This window comes from Arctopsyche grandis, chromosome 2 (genome assembly GCF_051622035.1).
Source record: "Arctopsyche grandis isolate Sample6627 chromosome 2, ASM5162203v2, whole genome shotgun sequence".
Classification (NCBI taxonomy): domain Eukaryota; kingdom Metazoa; phylum Arthropoda; class Insecta; order Trichoptera; family Hydropsychidae; genus Arctopsyche; species Arctopsyche grandis.
This window is the reverse complement of record NC_135356.1, coordinates 11,308,781-11,323,422: the sequence shown is the minus strand read 5'-3', so window position 1 is coordinate 11,323,422 and position 14,642 is coordinate 11,308,781. Positions and strand designations below refer to the sequence as shown.

At 34.4% G+C, this 14,642-nt stretch overlaps 1 protein-coding gene across 2 annotated transcripts; it reads left to right on the top strand.

Annotated features, from left to right (window-relative positions):
* Nucleotides 1-226: 226 nt before the first annotated feature.
* Nucleotides 227-14,642, top strand: Cat (Catalase). Of its 2 annotated transcripts, none has more exons than XM_077445297.1 (2): nucleotides 227-708; nucleotides 10,334-14,642. In XM_077445297.1, exons 1-2 carry the CDS (start codon nucleotides 652-654, stop codon nucleotides 11,804-11,806), a joined length of 1,530 nt encoding a protein of 509 aa, XP_077301423.1. In that variant the 5' UTR covers nucleotides 227-651; the 3' UTR covers nucleotides 11,807-14,642. The 2 variants fall into 2 exon arrangements, with proteins under 2 accessions (XP_077301423.1, XP_077301427.1); XM_077445301.1 differs by having other exon boundaries at nucleotides 652-714.

Sequence of the window (14,642 nt, the reverse complement as noted above, 5' to 3'; positions counted from 1 at the left end):
TCTAATTTTAGGTCAATCTCGAAAATTTATTTAAATTGTGCATGTTCTGTTTTAACTTTCAATATTTAATTTTAATTTTAATATAATGATTATAATTTTATTTTGATACTTGAATTTAATTTTAATATAATAATAATAGTTTTAATTTTGATATTTAATTTCAATTTTTAAATTTAATTTTTATTTCGATATTTTGTACGCTACTGGTTTTAAAAGTTGGCCTGTGGGCCGTTCGTTGGCTTGGTGCGTACGCACCATAAGAGAAACTGTGCATGCGCCATGTATTTTGCATGCGCAAAAAAGGGAGACCAGTAAAAGATGTGAGGACGGATCTAGTACATTATACATCAATGGTTCGGCCGTATTATTATCGGCTATAGTGGCGCCAAAAAATAATAAATAAAGGTAAAAAAGCTTGTAAAAATAGATGGAGACATGGCCAATTATCCGGTTGTTACAGCTGTCACTTTGACGTTCGCCACACAGAGCAGCGACTCGGCCGATACGCTTTCAAGCATTTTAAAAAGCGCCATCTACCTCGAGCTATAAAACCAATCGTTGAAACTTGCTCTGCTCATTTATCGTTGCGGCGGTATTCGTTGCGGTCGTCTTGCGTCGTCTCCGATCAGATATCCACATCAGCTCGTCACCATGTCTGGACGTGAACCAGCCACCGACCAGCTCGTCAACTACACCAAAGCCAAACAAGTGAGCGCTTCATTTATTACACTTATTTTGAAAATTATCATCAAAACTATTCGATAGCAATCACAGCGCGCAATACATGCATATATGTAGGTCCATTTAACTTTCAAATGAACACAGTTCACTTCTGGTCGAAGTTCAATTATTCTAAAATATGTCGATTTTTTCCCTCGCATACGCACACGATGAGATCAGTTCAAATTCATCATGAATAATGTATACAAACGTTCTAAAAAAAGGTATTTTTCTGTTTTTTAATAGATTATATGCAGTCTAAGTCTATGTTCACACTTCAATAGTTTCAGTAGTTTATTCTAAAATTCAATTATATTGTAAAACTCGTATGTAGAAAATGATCAAAAAATCGTATTATTTTATTTTTCATTGTAATTATTTTATATATGTATATACATATATATGGTTCTCAAGTGGTTAATGGTTTCATCCAATTTGTAATAAGTATACAATACATTGTTAAATTTAGTTCATATTTATATGTACATAGCTTGTGATACGTTGAACTATTTATGTTGTCGGGAACAAAATTGTTGAATACAAGTTTTCAATTTATTATATAAACGAACCTGATCATTGTTCACATATGTATAAACGAATCTTCAATTTGTCTGTAATGTACATATTATAATTGACCATTTAAATATTCAACATTACTTTTCATGAAATAAAAACATAACACTCTTCACTGTAATAATGTTTTTTTTTTTTTATATTTATTATTTTACGTATACTATCTACATATATATGTATATACAGACACAAAACTGATATTTCGTCACACCGATTGTTCATACAGACGATACATCGCCATGCGCAGTTTTTTAAATGATGCTCAATTATTGTCAAGTGCACGAATGCGTGCACCTGACCACTAGTCAATTTACTATCATAAGATCACATTAAATTTTAGTATAATAATAGTTTTAAACGGTACATACATATATGACTTTTGTACCATATTTTTAACTCGATAGAATTCAATTTCGCGTTATCTCAATAGAATTCTTATCGTCGTTTACCGTATAATCTGTTTTGTTGGGCGTAATTGTAATATTATATTACATAACATTTTGTACGTATTATAAATGGCGTATAAACAATTTAATTTTATGACCTAGTTTGTAATTCACAAGAAGCGTTTTAAGAATTAAACTAAAACGCGAATTGAACGGAAACGATTCCATAAATGTATAAATAAAATGTGCAGTTTTTCTTTTTTGTAGCATTCGATATTATCATCGTCGTATGGAATTTTGCAAAATCATTGCCTTTGTTGGTTGAACATTATATGAAAAAAAACTGTTACATAATAATGAATATTTCATTAACAAACGAAGGTCAAATTCATGCCCGTAGAACAACCACAATATATTTTTGCATATATGAATGCACATACATATATTGAAATTGATGAAAACACAACAAATCGAATTCAATCATATTCAAATTTTTACTTTCGCATAATCTACAGTATTTTATAATATTTATATATGCACATTCATGTCTGTATATATAATATATACTCGCTACAGTAGAACGAAAACATCATTGCACAATTGGCGTTTTATAAATAACATTAACTCATTAGCATTTCCAGTTTGTTGTGTTTGTGTGTGTTTATGCATGTATAATACAACAATGTGTATGCTTTACAAATATTTAATTTTTCCCCAGCTATATCTATGTAGATAAACGGGTGTATTCTTCTCGTATTATCCATTTATTTATCGAACACACAAAAAAAAACGGTATTGTGAGTGTTTATGTATAACCGAAACATGTAATTTATTAGATATTACTCGTTGCTTTAATATTAAATTACATGCGCAATACATTTTTAGTCATATGTTTGCTCTTTTTATTAGTATAATCTGCACGATTCAGTTTTGCGTTTGTTAATATATGTTATAGTGTATGCGTTTATGCAAGATTTAGGACAGATCTTAATAATTTACATTTAAATGTTATAAACGATACTAGTAGGAATTTTGTGTGCCATTAATAATGCTACAATTGTTAGTGTATTACGGCACTTTTACTAATTACACTGAGCAACAAAAAAAACAATCACATTTTTTTCTTAACGGGGCGAAAACATACAGCGATGCACGTGGTACGTGATTTTTTTTTTTTTAGATACTTTTAAACATGCGAAAAAAATGGGCCGTGCCTTGCACATATTCATGGAACGACCAGCACGCCCCGCCCCAATATGGCCCCCTGGAGTGTTTTCGGTAAAATTGTATCCTTGTATTTATCTTTGCTTGACAGTGGTCGATAACGATGTATCACATATTTAAAAGAAGTGCCACGTTCCGTGCTGTGTGTTTTCGTCCTTATCAATCTTTACCAAGTTCGGCCCACTGAATTATAATGTGAAAATTAGTTAAAAAAAAAGTATATTTTTGCCTTTTAAAATTCGATAGATAATTAATTATAATTATTTTAAAGCAATAAAAATTCACAATCAATAGAAAAAAAACATCTGACTATTAATTCCAATATTCATTTTCGGCACAGAAATACTCGAGTTTGAATTAAAGACTGCAAAAGCTAAAAATTTCTAAAAATCGTGCATTGTTTCAAATTAACCAACCAAAAAACGAGATTAAACCAACAAAAATCATTGTTATATTCGAATTCAGTGGGTCAAACTTAGTAAGGATTGATAAGTCTCTACGCTTGTATTATTTTACTATTGATTATTAAAATAATTATTTTTTAATTTAAATTTTTAATTATTTGTTAATTTTAATTAATCAATATTTTTTTTATTAATTATTAAGTTAATAAATTAAGTGGCATTAGTCTCGGAGTGTATTTTTGTTATCGCTTAATTTTTTCTATTGGAGATTTGAGATACAGAGTTGATAGATAGTTTTTATTTTTGTATATATTCTACATATATTTCAAAAAGGAAATGTAAGATATATAAAACATACATGTTAAGACAGTTAAGACTTGATACTTATAAATTTAAACTTCTCATGAAGTTGATTCTTCTCCCCAAATATTATAATTATTTCGATGGAAAGAAATTCTAGAAAAATCTATTACTTCATACATTTTTTTTTTCAACAGTCGGCTTATCTATTGTTGACTAATGTAATTTTCAACACTCTTTAAGCTGTCGAAGTAAGACTAGCATGCCGACAATTTGGAAAAACTCGGAGGTATTATGAGCTTTATCTAATCAATTTAATGCTCTAAAAATACGACCGAAATATATTAGTATTTCCTGAATGCGTTATCAGTCGCTGTGTTAGATCCTATCCACCTGATATATTCGTGATAATTGATAACGTTTGCACTTCTTCTTTCTAACTGGTTGCTAATTGATTCTATTCATATTGTAAAACGACTCGGTTCCTTTTCAACCATTTATGCAATAGATTTGACTGTGGACAGCAGGCTGTCGTACTTCTGAAAAGATGGAAGGATTTCACTCCATGCGACAAATATAATATACAATTTGACTATTTAACACTCGGATGTCTATTAGAGAAGCACTCATAGTAGTGGACTTGTAGACCTTGAAAGCTTGTTTTGATATAAAGTGTTGACAAACAAATTGCACTGACAATTGCCTATTGATTTAACCTACATATGTAATATGAATGTAAATAGACTGATAAATTTGAATAGTTCAACGCTGAAAAATCGTTTTTCGTTAACTTTAGAACGATTGTGAGGTGGTATTATTATTCACGGTAGAACCACTCCTCACAGTGAGAAAAAAAAACCTGTTTTGATAACCACGCCTAAGAGGCAGTTTAGACTTACGTAACTACTGCGCAATTCCAACTGCCTGGTCTGATCTTCGTGGGAAGTTTTGCTTCATTTCTTTAGTTAATAGTTAAATTTCTAAATAGTATTCGTATGATATGTATGTATGTAATGGTACAATTCGTAGTCACATACCCAATCCTCACTGAAGTGTGAACATACATAACTACTTTGGCTCCAGGGATTCATTATAAACAATTAATTAAACACAATTTCAAATGTCGATTACAATGTATATAACTCGTTTAGGAATGAAACCCAGAAGTCAAATATTGACAAATTATTTATTGGAAGTCTTGTGTAACGTCTAATTGTTAAAGGTTGCACGACTGGTTTCAGTGTTTTCTAATGTTAATTTCAACACGATGTCTCTTCTCTTTAACCCTTCGGATGCTGGCGTCTTTTCTGTTGAAAGCCCGCTACGCTGAAAATTTTGCCAACATTTCCAACTAGAATTATTTAGAAATCCAATAGAAAGAAGGTATAAAAATTGTAGCTAATCCAAACAAACCCTAGATCACTACCTTAGATAACTACCGCCGAGGAGTTTTGTAAAGGTGTGTTTAGACTCTCTAATATATCTTGCAACATTATAAAATAGTCAAAAGAAGTGTATTAATGAATGTATTTTTCCAAAAATAGTTCCATCTTCTTCGTTGTTGCTAAAATGTAATGCTCACAATATATGTAAATGCCAAGCCACAATCTAAAATACTCAGCAGTTAGGGATTTCCATCGGGAAATTCTGCTATGATTATACATTCAGAAATTTCGTTGTAAACCAGTCTTTGTAAACGTTGACAAATGAATGACACGGATTACACGACCCAATGTTCAATGCATTTTTTTCAATGCTATCTGGAAAGGCTTAGCGGGTAGTATTCTTGTTTACTTTGTACATGCTAAAAATACAACGCCTATCGGCGTTTTTCGGGCCCATGGACGTTAGTCAGCATTCAAAGGGTTAACACACACACGACCTGAAATGGACCTTTGCTAACAAAATTTACAACTTATTATTTAATTTGAGAATTTTGATTTTGTAATTTACCCTATCTGTATTTATGTCAATTTGATCGTAATTTATACTATGCTACTTGTTACGCTTATTATTAAGCTCAACATTGCAGATTGATACAGAAACATAAAATTGAACACATTATTGTGTTCAGTCTGTTATTCTATTTTGCCTTTTACAATTCATTCTCACTTAATTTGAAAATTTGTATATGTATAATAAAATTTTTAGATAAATTAAGCTTAATTCGAGGTTGATAAATTGAAGCTTGATTCGAGAAAAAATATGGTTTTGTGAAATCCTAATGAGAACCATATACTGAAAAGCATGGTGAAAAAAGAAGCTAGCTTTTTTATTTTCTAAATTGGGGGCCTCAAATTTCAAATGCGCCTGGGGCCCCCCCATTTACTTGATCCGCCACTGCCTTATGAAGATGAAGGAATATGCATGAATATTAATGTGGTCAGGGTCTGTAACCGCTTGATTAGTTCAATCGTTCCCAATGAGTCACCGGTTTTAAAACTAATAATGAATGCAATTATTTTCCAAAATTACCCAAGCGTAAATTTCCGACATTTTCCGTGAAATTTTTTACTACTTATTCCGTTATATAATAGTACAATATCCTAGAGCATTTCCTTCCTTTGTAATTACAAGCATTAGACCGCAACAAATCCGCAACGAAAAACCTAGATATTTTTCCATGAGAGTCATCCTTGAATGTTTCATTGTTTTCAATCATCTATGGACATAAAAGCTCTTATCGCTCGAGTTTGTTTATTTTGTATACATACATATCTGTATTTGCAAGGGGTTTGGTGCAAACGATCGACAAGCGCCAGACAGACTGAACCACAGATTCACTGGATGGCTGCTTTAAACGCAATTCTCGACTTCACGAATGATAGATTGCACACCAGGTGACGAGTAACCTTTCGATGTGCACAGATGCAATTATTAAAATTGAGTTGGATCTTTCTGGCGAGTTTAATAAGGCAAAATTCGGAACTAAAGTATCAGAAGCACAGAACGTATATAGGGTAGGTATGTCGGGCCTTCGGGTAGATTTCGCTTAGTGTAAGTGCGAGCAGTGCGCACGCATATGGTACACGTGTCGTTAATCTGTGGTTCAGTCTATCTGGCGCTTGTCGATCGTTTGCACCGCATCGATTTGCAAGTGACAAGATATAATAAGGCAAGATATAATTTTATGTGCACAGATTAGATCCTGATTCGTTTTTATACCGCTTATAATGGATGTTCAATAAATATTTTATGCAGTCATCGTGACGGCCTTGGTCCGACAAATATTTGTCGCCATGCTGGAAAAGTATTCAAATGTTCCCAATCGATTTATTGCAGGTGTGCTTTATCTCACTATCGGTAGGTGAAATTGTTTGGTGATATCCAACGACTTATTCGAAGTGATCGATCGATTGATACGAAAAAATTTAATGTGATTTTTACCTGCGTGTTATATAATCTGTCTATTTTTACCGTGTTTTAATGAAACGTATGTATTTATGTAATTTTTTTTATATTAAATTTTAAGCTGTATTAAGATTATGACGGAGCAAAGTTCATTACGAAGTTTAGTGACGATAGTGTAGGTGTTGTCAAATATGTATGTGGCTACATGTACATAATTATATATTTAATATATGTATAGAAAAACGAATAGTTTATAATATGTACGTATATACAGTTTTTATTTTTATTTTACATCTTTCAAAGAAAAAATATGAACATAATTACATTATGAGACTTTTGCTATTAAAATAGGACTTATGAAATATTTTTAATTTGAATTTAGGGAGAGGGGGATTAGGCTCAACCATTTTCCATCTATGTATATTATAAAAAAAATCATTCAAGAAAGCACTATCCATCTTAACCACTTCATCGCCATAAGCGCACCGGTGCGTGCTCCTTCGTATTTAAGGCTGTGACTCGACATTAATTTTGGTTTCGTCACAGTGACATCTAAAAATATCCTGTGATACTATTGAAATTGAAAAAAGTCTTGGTATAGTTTTGGTAATTCTTAAAAGTTTGTGGTATATTTAAGTGGTAGTCTCAAGGGTTGGCAGTAAACACATATAATAAAATAATCGAATCGGTTTCTACAAACGTGTGGCGATTAAGTGGTTAATTGGCTAATATTTTTCTAACCACCTTTGAAAATCTCATACGACTGACTTTTAAATATGTATTTCGTTGTTTTTAGATGCGTTCTTTAGTAAAGATCTATTATTAAACACAATACGCCTAATTTTAAAGGCGCAGACACACATACTCATACGGCACGGCATGTCTAGGTAGACTACCGCTGTGAATCGACGTGTCTTATGTCTTATTCATTATTTCTTATTATTTCGACAAGTTTCTTCTACATTTCTTCAAATATGGGAATCACTATCAACCCTATGTCAATACAAGGGGTGAGGTTTGCGATGAGACGCAATGCTACAGATTTGACATATTAGCGTTTTTTTTACACGTGCAAAACTGTCTGCTCCTTAATGCTCGTACTTAAAGTGCAGACACACATAATCGTACGGCATGACATGCCTAGGTAAACTCCAGATGTGAATCGGCGTATCTTTTTAGATCATTGTAGATTCGTCTTATTCGTAAAGTTTCTCCATATTTTTTTCAAATGTTGGAATCATCGTTTATCGATCACTGTCAAACCTGTCAATACAAAGAAAATGTATCATCGAAAACTCCAGGGGTTTTGAATTAGCATAGATCAGGCGTACTAGCGTTTTTTTTTAGATGTGCAAAATTATTTTAAAAAACACGTGCCACGTACCACTGTGTGTCTGCGCCCTAAGAACTGCCTAACAGCGACACAAGATTCCATGCCGCAGTCGTAAACGAACCTTTAAAGGGCAAACATTCAGGGCAACGTTCTATATCATGTAATCCAAACACAACAGGGATTCTTTTCGTTAAGAGTTTCTATAGTACATATACTATAGACAGTGCCGGTTTTAGAGGGGGGGCTGGGACGGGCGGTGCCCGAGGGCGCCAAATAAGTTAGGGCGCCGCTCTAAAGGCGCTTTAAATTTTAAAATTAGAGCGCCAAAAGCCATACAAAATTTTAGTTTAGAGCGCCAAAGGCGAAATTTTTTTCTAAGAGTGTTTGGAAAAAATTGTCCGAGGGCGCCATTGGGTGTAAGGCCGGCACTGACTATAGAATCTAATGGGTTTCTTCGCCTTATTTCTGCTGGGTTTGTTTCTAACTAAGACAATGAATGAACGATTTTCATAATAAGGGTCATTATTGAAAACCAATGACGTAGAGCTCTATATAGAATTTGGTATGATAATGTATGCGAAGAATTGAAAATGTTATTCAACTGATACTGTTTAGTTCACATTGCGTCGAAATTGGTGAACGGATTTTGCATTAGACTCGTCCTAGTTTTGGGTCGTTAGCACTGACTAAGTTTCTTCGTGTTTATCTGTGCCGTATTTTGAAATCTGACAACGATAGCGATACAATGTATTGTTTCAATGGCAACAAAACATATTTTTCCTAGCCCCTTTCTGTCGAACGATAATTTTTGCTGGAGCAAAGGCCAGCTACGAATCGCTTATCACGTTGCCACCGGCCCAAGACACGTAGTCTTGTTGCTAGTCGGCGTTTTGTCGTTTTCTCTGTTGAAACCTGTTTACTTTCCGGACAAACCTGATCGAATACTCAAGAGGAACAAGTGCTGCTTCGTTCGATTTGAAGACGTCCAAAGAGATTTCGCTTTGAGCTCTCGCGTCTTGGAGATGTCTCTGGAGCGGTTGAGAAGTTTCGTTTGAATTTGCGTTGCTCATTCACTCGTTGTTGGATTTATGAATTAACTTCGTCCATTTGTTGATCGATCCACCTCTGGCATATGCAAATTTTTAGACACAACTCGTTTCGGTTTTGCATTTTTTATGTTCGTTTTAAACGACATATTAATGTCGTCGTGTATTCAAACGATCGGTATTGAAAGGTTTGGTTATGTAATATAATACGATAGTGGACTAAGTCTACGTTCCAAAACAAATTCGAGTTTGATAGAATGACATTGCCCCTTCCCACTTTGTGTTTAGTGAAGCAACCTGTGCCAAGACTACGTGTTTATACGTGACGGTTAAGCTACGCTTGAAATCGAGTACACATTAAAAAATGCGTTATCTATTATATATTTCTTATTCGGGTAGATAAAGTAATGCATGTTTATGATTCTTACAATTGGAAATATATGCAATGTCTCAAAATGTGTGATTTCTTAGCTTAGATCACCTGTAGGTTTTGAATTGGAATTTTTTATTTGGAAACTTGTGAAGCTTAAATTTACCTTCACCGTTGACTTTATGTAAGCTTGGACGCTTTGCAATTTTTATTACCCACGTCGTCCGATCGTTGCTCATACGAATTCAGGACGTTGTCTCCTTTTGGGTAGTGAGAGCGTTGAACTCCAAACAGCTCTTGCCTCAACACTCGTTCACTCGTTTGACTTGGTCACACCTAAGTTAAATAATCGTAAATTATACTTGTGTCCATCTTGACCTTATGGCTATGACCTTGGAGCATTTTACTTCACATAAAATGTAAAATTTGATTTAGATGCATCTAATGATTTAGTCGATACATTTTGGCGAGTCAAACTTTTTGAATTCAAGAGCGGTCTACTTATAATGGTTATAAAATGTAGTACTACTAGGTTATAATACTTTGGGATGAATCAAAATTGTATCTAGAATGCACTTAGTTTATTTCTTTTATATTTATGATTGATGATTGTATCTGTTTTACAGGGAAATGGTGGTGTGTTGTCAACCGGCCATGGAGCTCCCGTTGGAGTTAAGACTGCCATCCAGACCGTGGGTCCCAGAGGACCGGCCCTTCTCCAGGATGTGAGCTTCATCGATGAGATGTCCCATTTCGATCGGGAGCGTATTCCTGAGCGTGTGGTTCACGCTAAGGGCGCTGGTGCTTTTGGATACTTCGAGGTCACTCACGACATCTCCCAGTACTGCTCGGCCAAGGTCTTCGACACCATCGGCAAGAGGACCCCAATTGCTGTCAGGTTCTCCACCGTCGGTGGAGAAAGCGGCTCGGCTGATACGGCTCGCGATCCTCGAGGATTTGCTGTCAAGTTCTACACCGAGGACGGCATCTGGGATCTGGTCGGCAACAACACCCCAATTTTCTTCATCAGGGATCCCACTCTCTTCCCCAGCTTCATCCATACCCAAAAAAGAAATCCTGCTACCCATCTCAAGGACCCAGACATGTTTTGGGACTTCCTCTCCCTACGTCCTGAATCCATGCATCAAGTTCTGTTCTTGTTTGGCGACCGTGGAACCCCAGACGGTTACAGGCACATGAACGGCTACGGCTCGCATACTTTTAAAATAATCAATTCCAGTGGAGTACCCCACTACGTAAAATTCCATTACAAGACCGACCAAAAGATCAAAAACCTTCCTGTAGAAAAAGCCAACGAGCTAGCCTCCACCGATCCCGACTATAGCATCCGAGATCTGTACAACGCTATTGAAAAGAAGGAATTCCCTACATGGACCATGTACATCCAAGTCATGACTTTCCCTCAGGCAGAATCTTGCAAATTCAATCCATTCGACTTGACCAAGATTTGGCCCCAGAAGGATTATCCATTGATCCCCGTTGGCAAGTTGTGCCTAGATAGAAACCCCAAAAACTACTTTGCTGAGGTTGAGCAAATCGCTTTCAGCCCATCTCACATGGTGCCTGGAATCGAGCCCTCTCCAGATAAGATGCTTCAAGGTAGATTGTTCTCTTACGCGGACACTCATCGTCACCGTCTCGGTGCCAATTACTTGCAATTGCCCGTGAACTGTCCATTCCGCACCAACGGGCCTAAGAATTATCAACGGGACGGACCACAATGCTACACCGACAACCAAGGTGGTGCTCCGAACTATTTCCCGAATTCGTTCAGCGGACCTTTGGAATGTCCACGTGCAGCTCGTTCAAATATCAAAGAACGTGTGTCCGGCGATGTTGAACGCTACGACAGCGGACAGTCCGAGGACAATTACAGCCAGGCTACCGTATTCTGGCAGAAGGTTTTGGACGAAGAGGCAAAGAAACGCCTCGCCAACAACATCATCGATCACTTGAAGGGAGCAGCTGGCTTCCTTCAAGACCGCGCCGTCAAGAACTTCTCCAACGTGGACGTCGATCTCGGCAACAGACTCCGCACCGGCTTGGCTGAATTCAAACGTCACCATTCCAACCTCTAAAGGAAAATGTAAATGCAATTTTTACACATAACACAATCACAAATAAAACACTTTATATACAAAATACAGCGCGTCTTACATTTTTTTTCACACTATATAAATGTTATTTGCACACGTATTCGTTTTGTAACTTGGTTATATAATGGATATATAATTTTTTTACATTTTATTGAACAAATTTGAAAGATTCACATACAATGATGGCATTTCAAATTAATCGTATTCTTCTTTTTGTACTTTTCTAATATGTAATGCTGCTAATTATTAAATAAAAGGGCAACATATATTTGTGTTTTTTTTTTATTTATTCACTATTGTTGCAAAGCATGTGTTTTATATTTCAGGTGAGATTGATTATTCTTGTCCCGGATTAACAGTGATTAGCACATTGTTATGCAGCATAAAGAATTTGATGAAATTACTTCAAAATACACACTCTAAAGCACAAAATACGTCCAATAAAAATTTAAGATAATTCTTTAATTGCTTATTTGCTCGCAATTAGACTTTGGATTGTGAGCGGCGTGCCTATGACTAAATACTTTGTTATTTCCTCGCATTATTAATCAAATCGTATGCGATATATGTAAGCATATATTATTTGAATGTTTGCGACATTGCGATTTTATTGCTTGCGATTAGAATACATAATTTAAAAATATGCGTGCAATCAACTATATATGTATGTATGTACTGTAATAAAAAGAAAATGGAATTTGTTTGTGTAGTTTTATATTATATTTTACAATTTACCGCATGTGAATTAAGCGACGTATATTATTACATGATATAATAACTAAAAATTAAGCGATTGAATAATATGTATATATTTTGTGCGTTTTGAAGGTCTACATTCATAGTAATGAATGTAGTTATAAAACAGATCCTTTGTATAAAAGCCGCCGTTTTATACATATATTAAAAGTGTTTCCTATAGAGAAGTTTGTTACTTCGATGACTTTTGATGCGTTTAATTAAAATTAAAGATTAGAATCACAAAACATACTATACATTTTGAAAAATGTAATGGTTTGTGATTATTTTTTTAGTTTTCCAAATCTCATAATCTATACCAGGGTTTCCCAAACTTTTTCCGCAATGGAACACTTCACAAATGCGGAAATTTTAACGAAATGGCATATTTTTAAAGTTGGGTAAATATAAAATAAATGATATTATTGAAATACATTTAATTTTAAATATAGTAAACAAAGCTCTTAACAACTTTGATGATTTCGAGTCCTTGAATCGCAAATTGTCTTGATATCAGGCACGATATTGGATGTAGAAAACGGAAGTAAAACAAAAATAACTTGTTTTGATATATTGGGGTAGTCTTCTGACGAACTCGCTCAGAAATCATTTAATGGCTGATTTTTGTTTCAAATCAGAGTCACTGAGTAAATCAACTAGATTTTCGTAATCACTTACACTTAAGCTTACTGGTTTAGCTATCACGGAAAACGGATTCCGATCACAGGAATCTTCCTAACTAGTTCGGAAAATAATGTAAAAGGGTTGTTTTCAAGTTATGTAGGTGCTCTAAAAATACTTTGGAAACTTCTACATATCTTTTAAAATTTAAATCATTCATCTAACGCAGGAAAACAATCAAAATTATTGGATTCTACTGATGAAATCCAAAATTGAATTTCATCTCTTGTATTAAAAATTTTATTACCTTAACCTTAAATTATAATACTTTTTCGACAATTTTTATTTCCGTATCCAATTTATATTCAAACTTTCCGCCTGTATGTACTTAGATTCTTGACTTCATAAACATCAGTGGAGATTGACGATCACTCTTCTTTTAATTAGAGATAGAAGTTGTTTAAATGTGTAGCAGCCTATAAAACCATTTCAAATTTTTCGCGGAACACCTATTCAGGTTCTGTGGAACACCAGTGCTCCGCGGAACATAGTTTGGGCAACCCTGATCTATACTATTCACCGTCCACTACTGGATTAAGGCCTTTCCAACATGCTTCCACTTGTCTGTCTTGCGCAACTCTCATCCATCTCACCCCACACAATTTACTAATTTCGTCTACTCATCTTCCTTGCAGTCCTTTTAACCTTTCACATTCCCTCAGGTACCATTCCAGAACTCATTTTGTCCGGATATACGACGAAATGCCGAACGATACAATGTCTTCGACAAAATGATAACGTGACATGATTTCTACGGACAAAACGATAACGCGACATAATGTCTACGGACAAAATGACAACGCAACATAATTTGAAACGAATTTTTTTAAGGAAAAAAACGTACAAGAATTCAATAAAACGTGTGATTATGAACGTTATTATACACGTTATTTGACATATTAATATATGAATATTAGATAAGCTAGTCTAATCGAAATTTAATCGTAAATAAAAAACTCTTATTATTAGAACTTTCGAATTCTTCGTAATAATAAGAGAACAATGATTTTGTCATTTATTCATTATTAGTAGGTCGTTGTAATTATTTTGTAAATGCTTATCACAACCAACAGAATTATATATTATTAGACCATGTTCAATGTACGTTCTTTCATCATTCAAGACTTAGTTTTTTTTATTATAATAACTTATTAAAAGAACCATAATGATCGTAAAGATATCGAAATATGTAATCAAGGTTATTGATACGTAAATAAGAAGACGAGTAAGCTGACTTTAAATTTATTTATTAGACTCAAATACACATGTTATTTGAATTATTAAAAAAATATATATATCTGTGTCATTTGACGATTAACAGTATGAAGTAAGATACATATAAGAAGGGTCGACTACCAGGTAAAAGTTTTGTAGGTGTTCAAAAATACAAATAAGATGCATC

What these genes read in the sequence shown, in the direction of transcription:
- Cat (XM_077445301.1), top strand. Translation starts at nt 652, where the DNA reads ATGTCTGGACGTGAACCAGCCACCGACCAGCTCGTCAACTACACCAAA. An exon ending in CCAAAGCCAAACAAGTGAGC is followed by an intron (nt 715 to 10,333) that starts GCTTCATTTATT and finishes TCTGTTTTACAG; the next exon opens with GGAAATGGTGGTGTGTTGTC.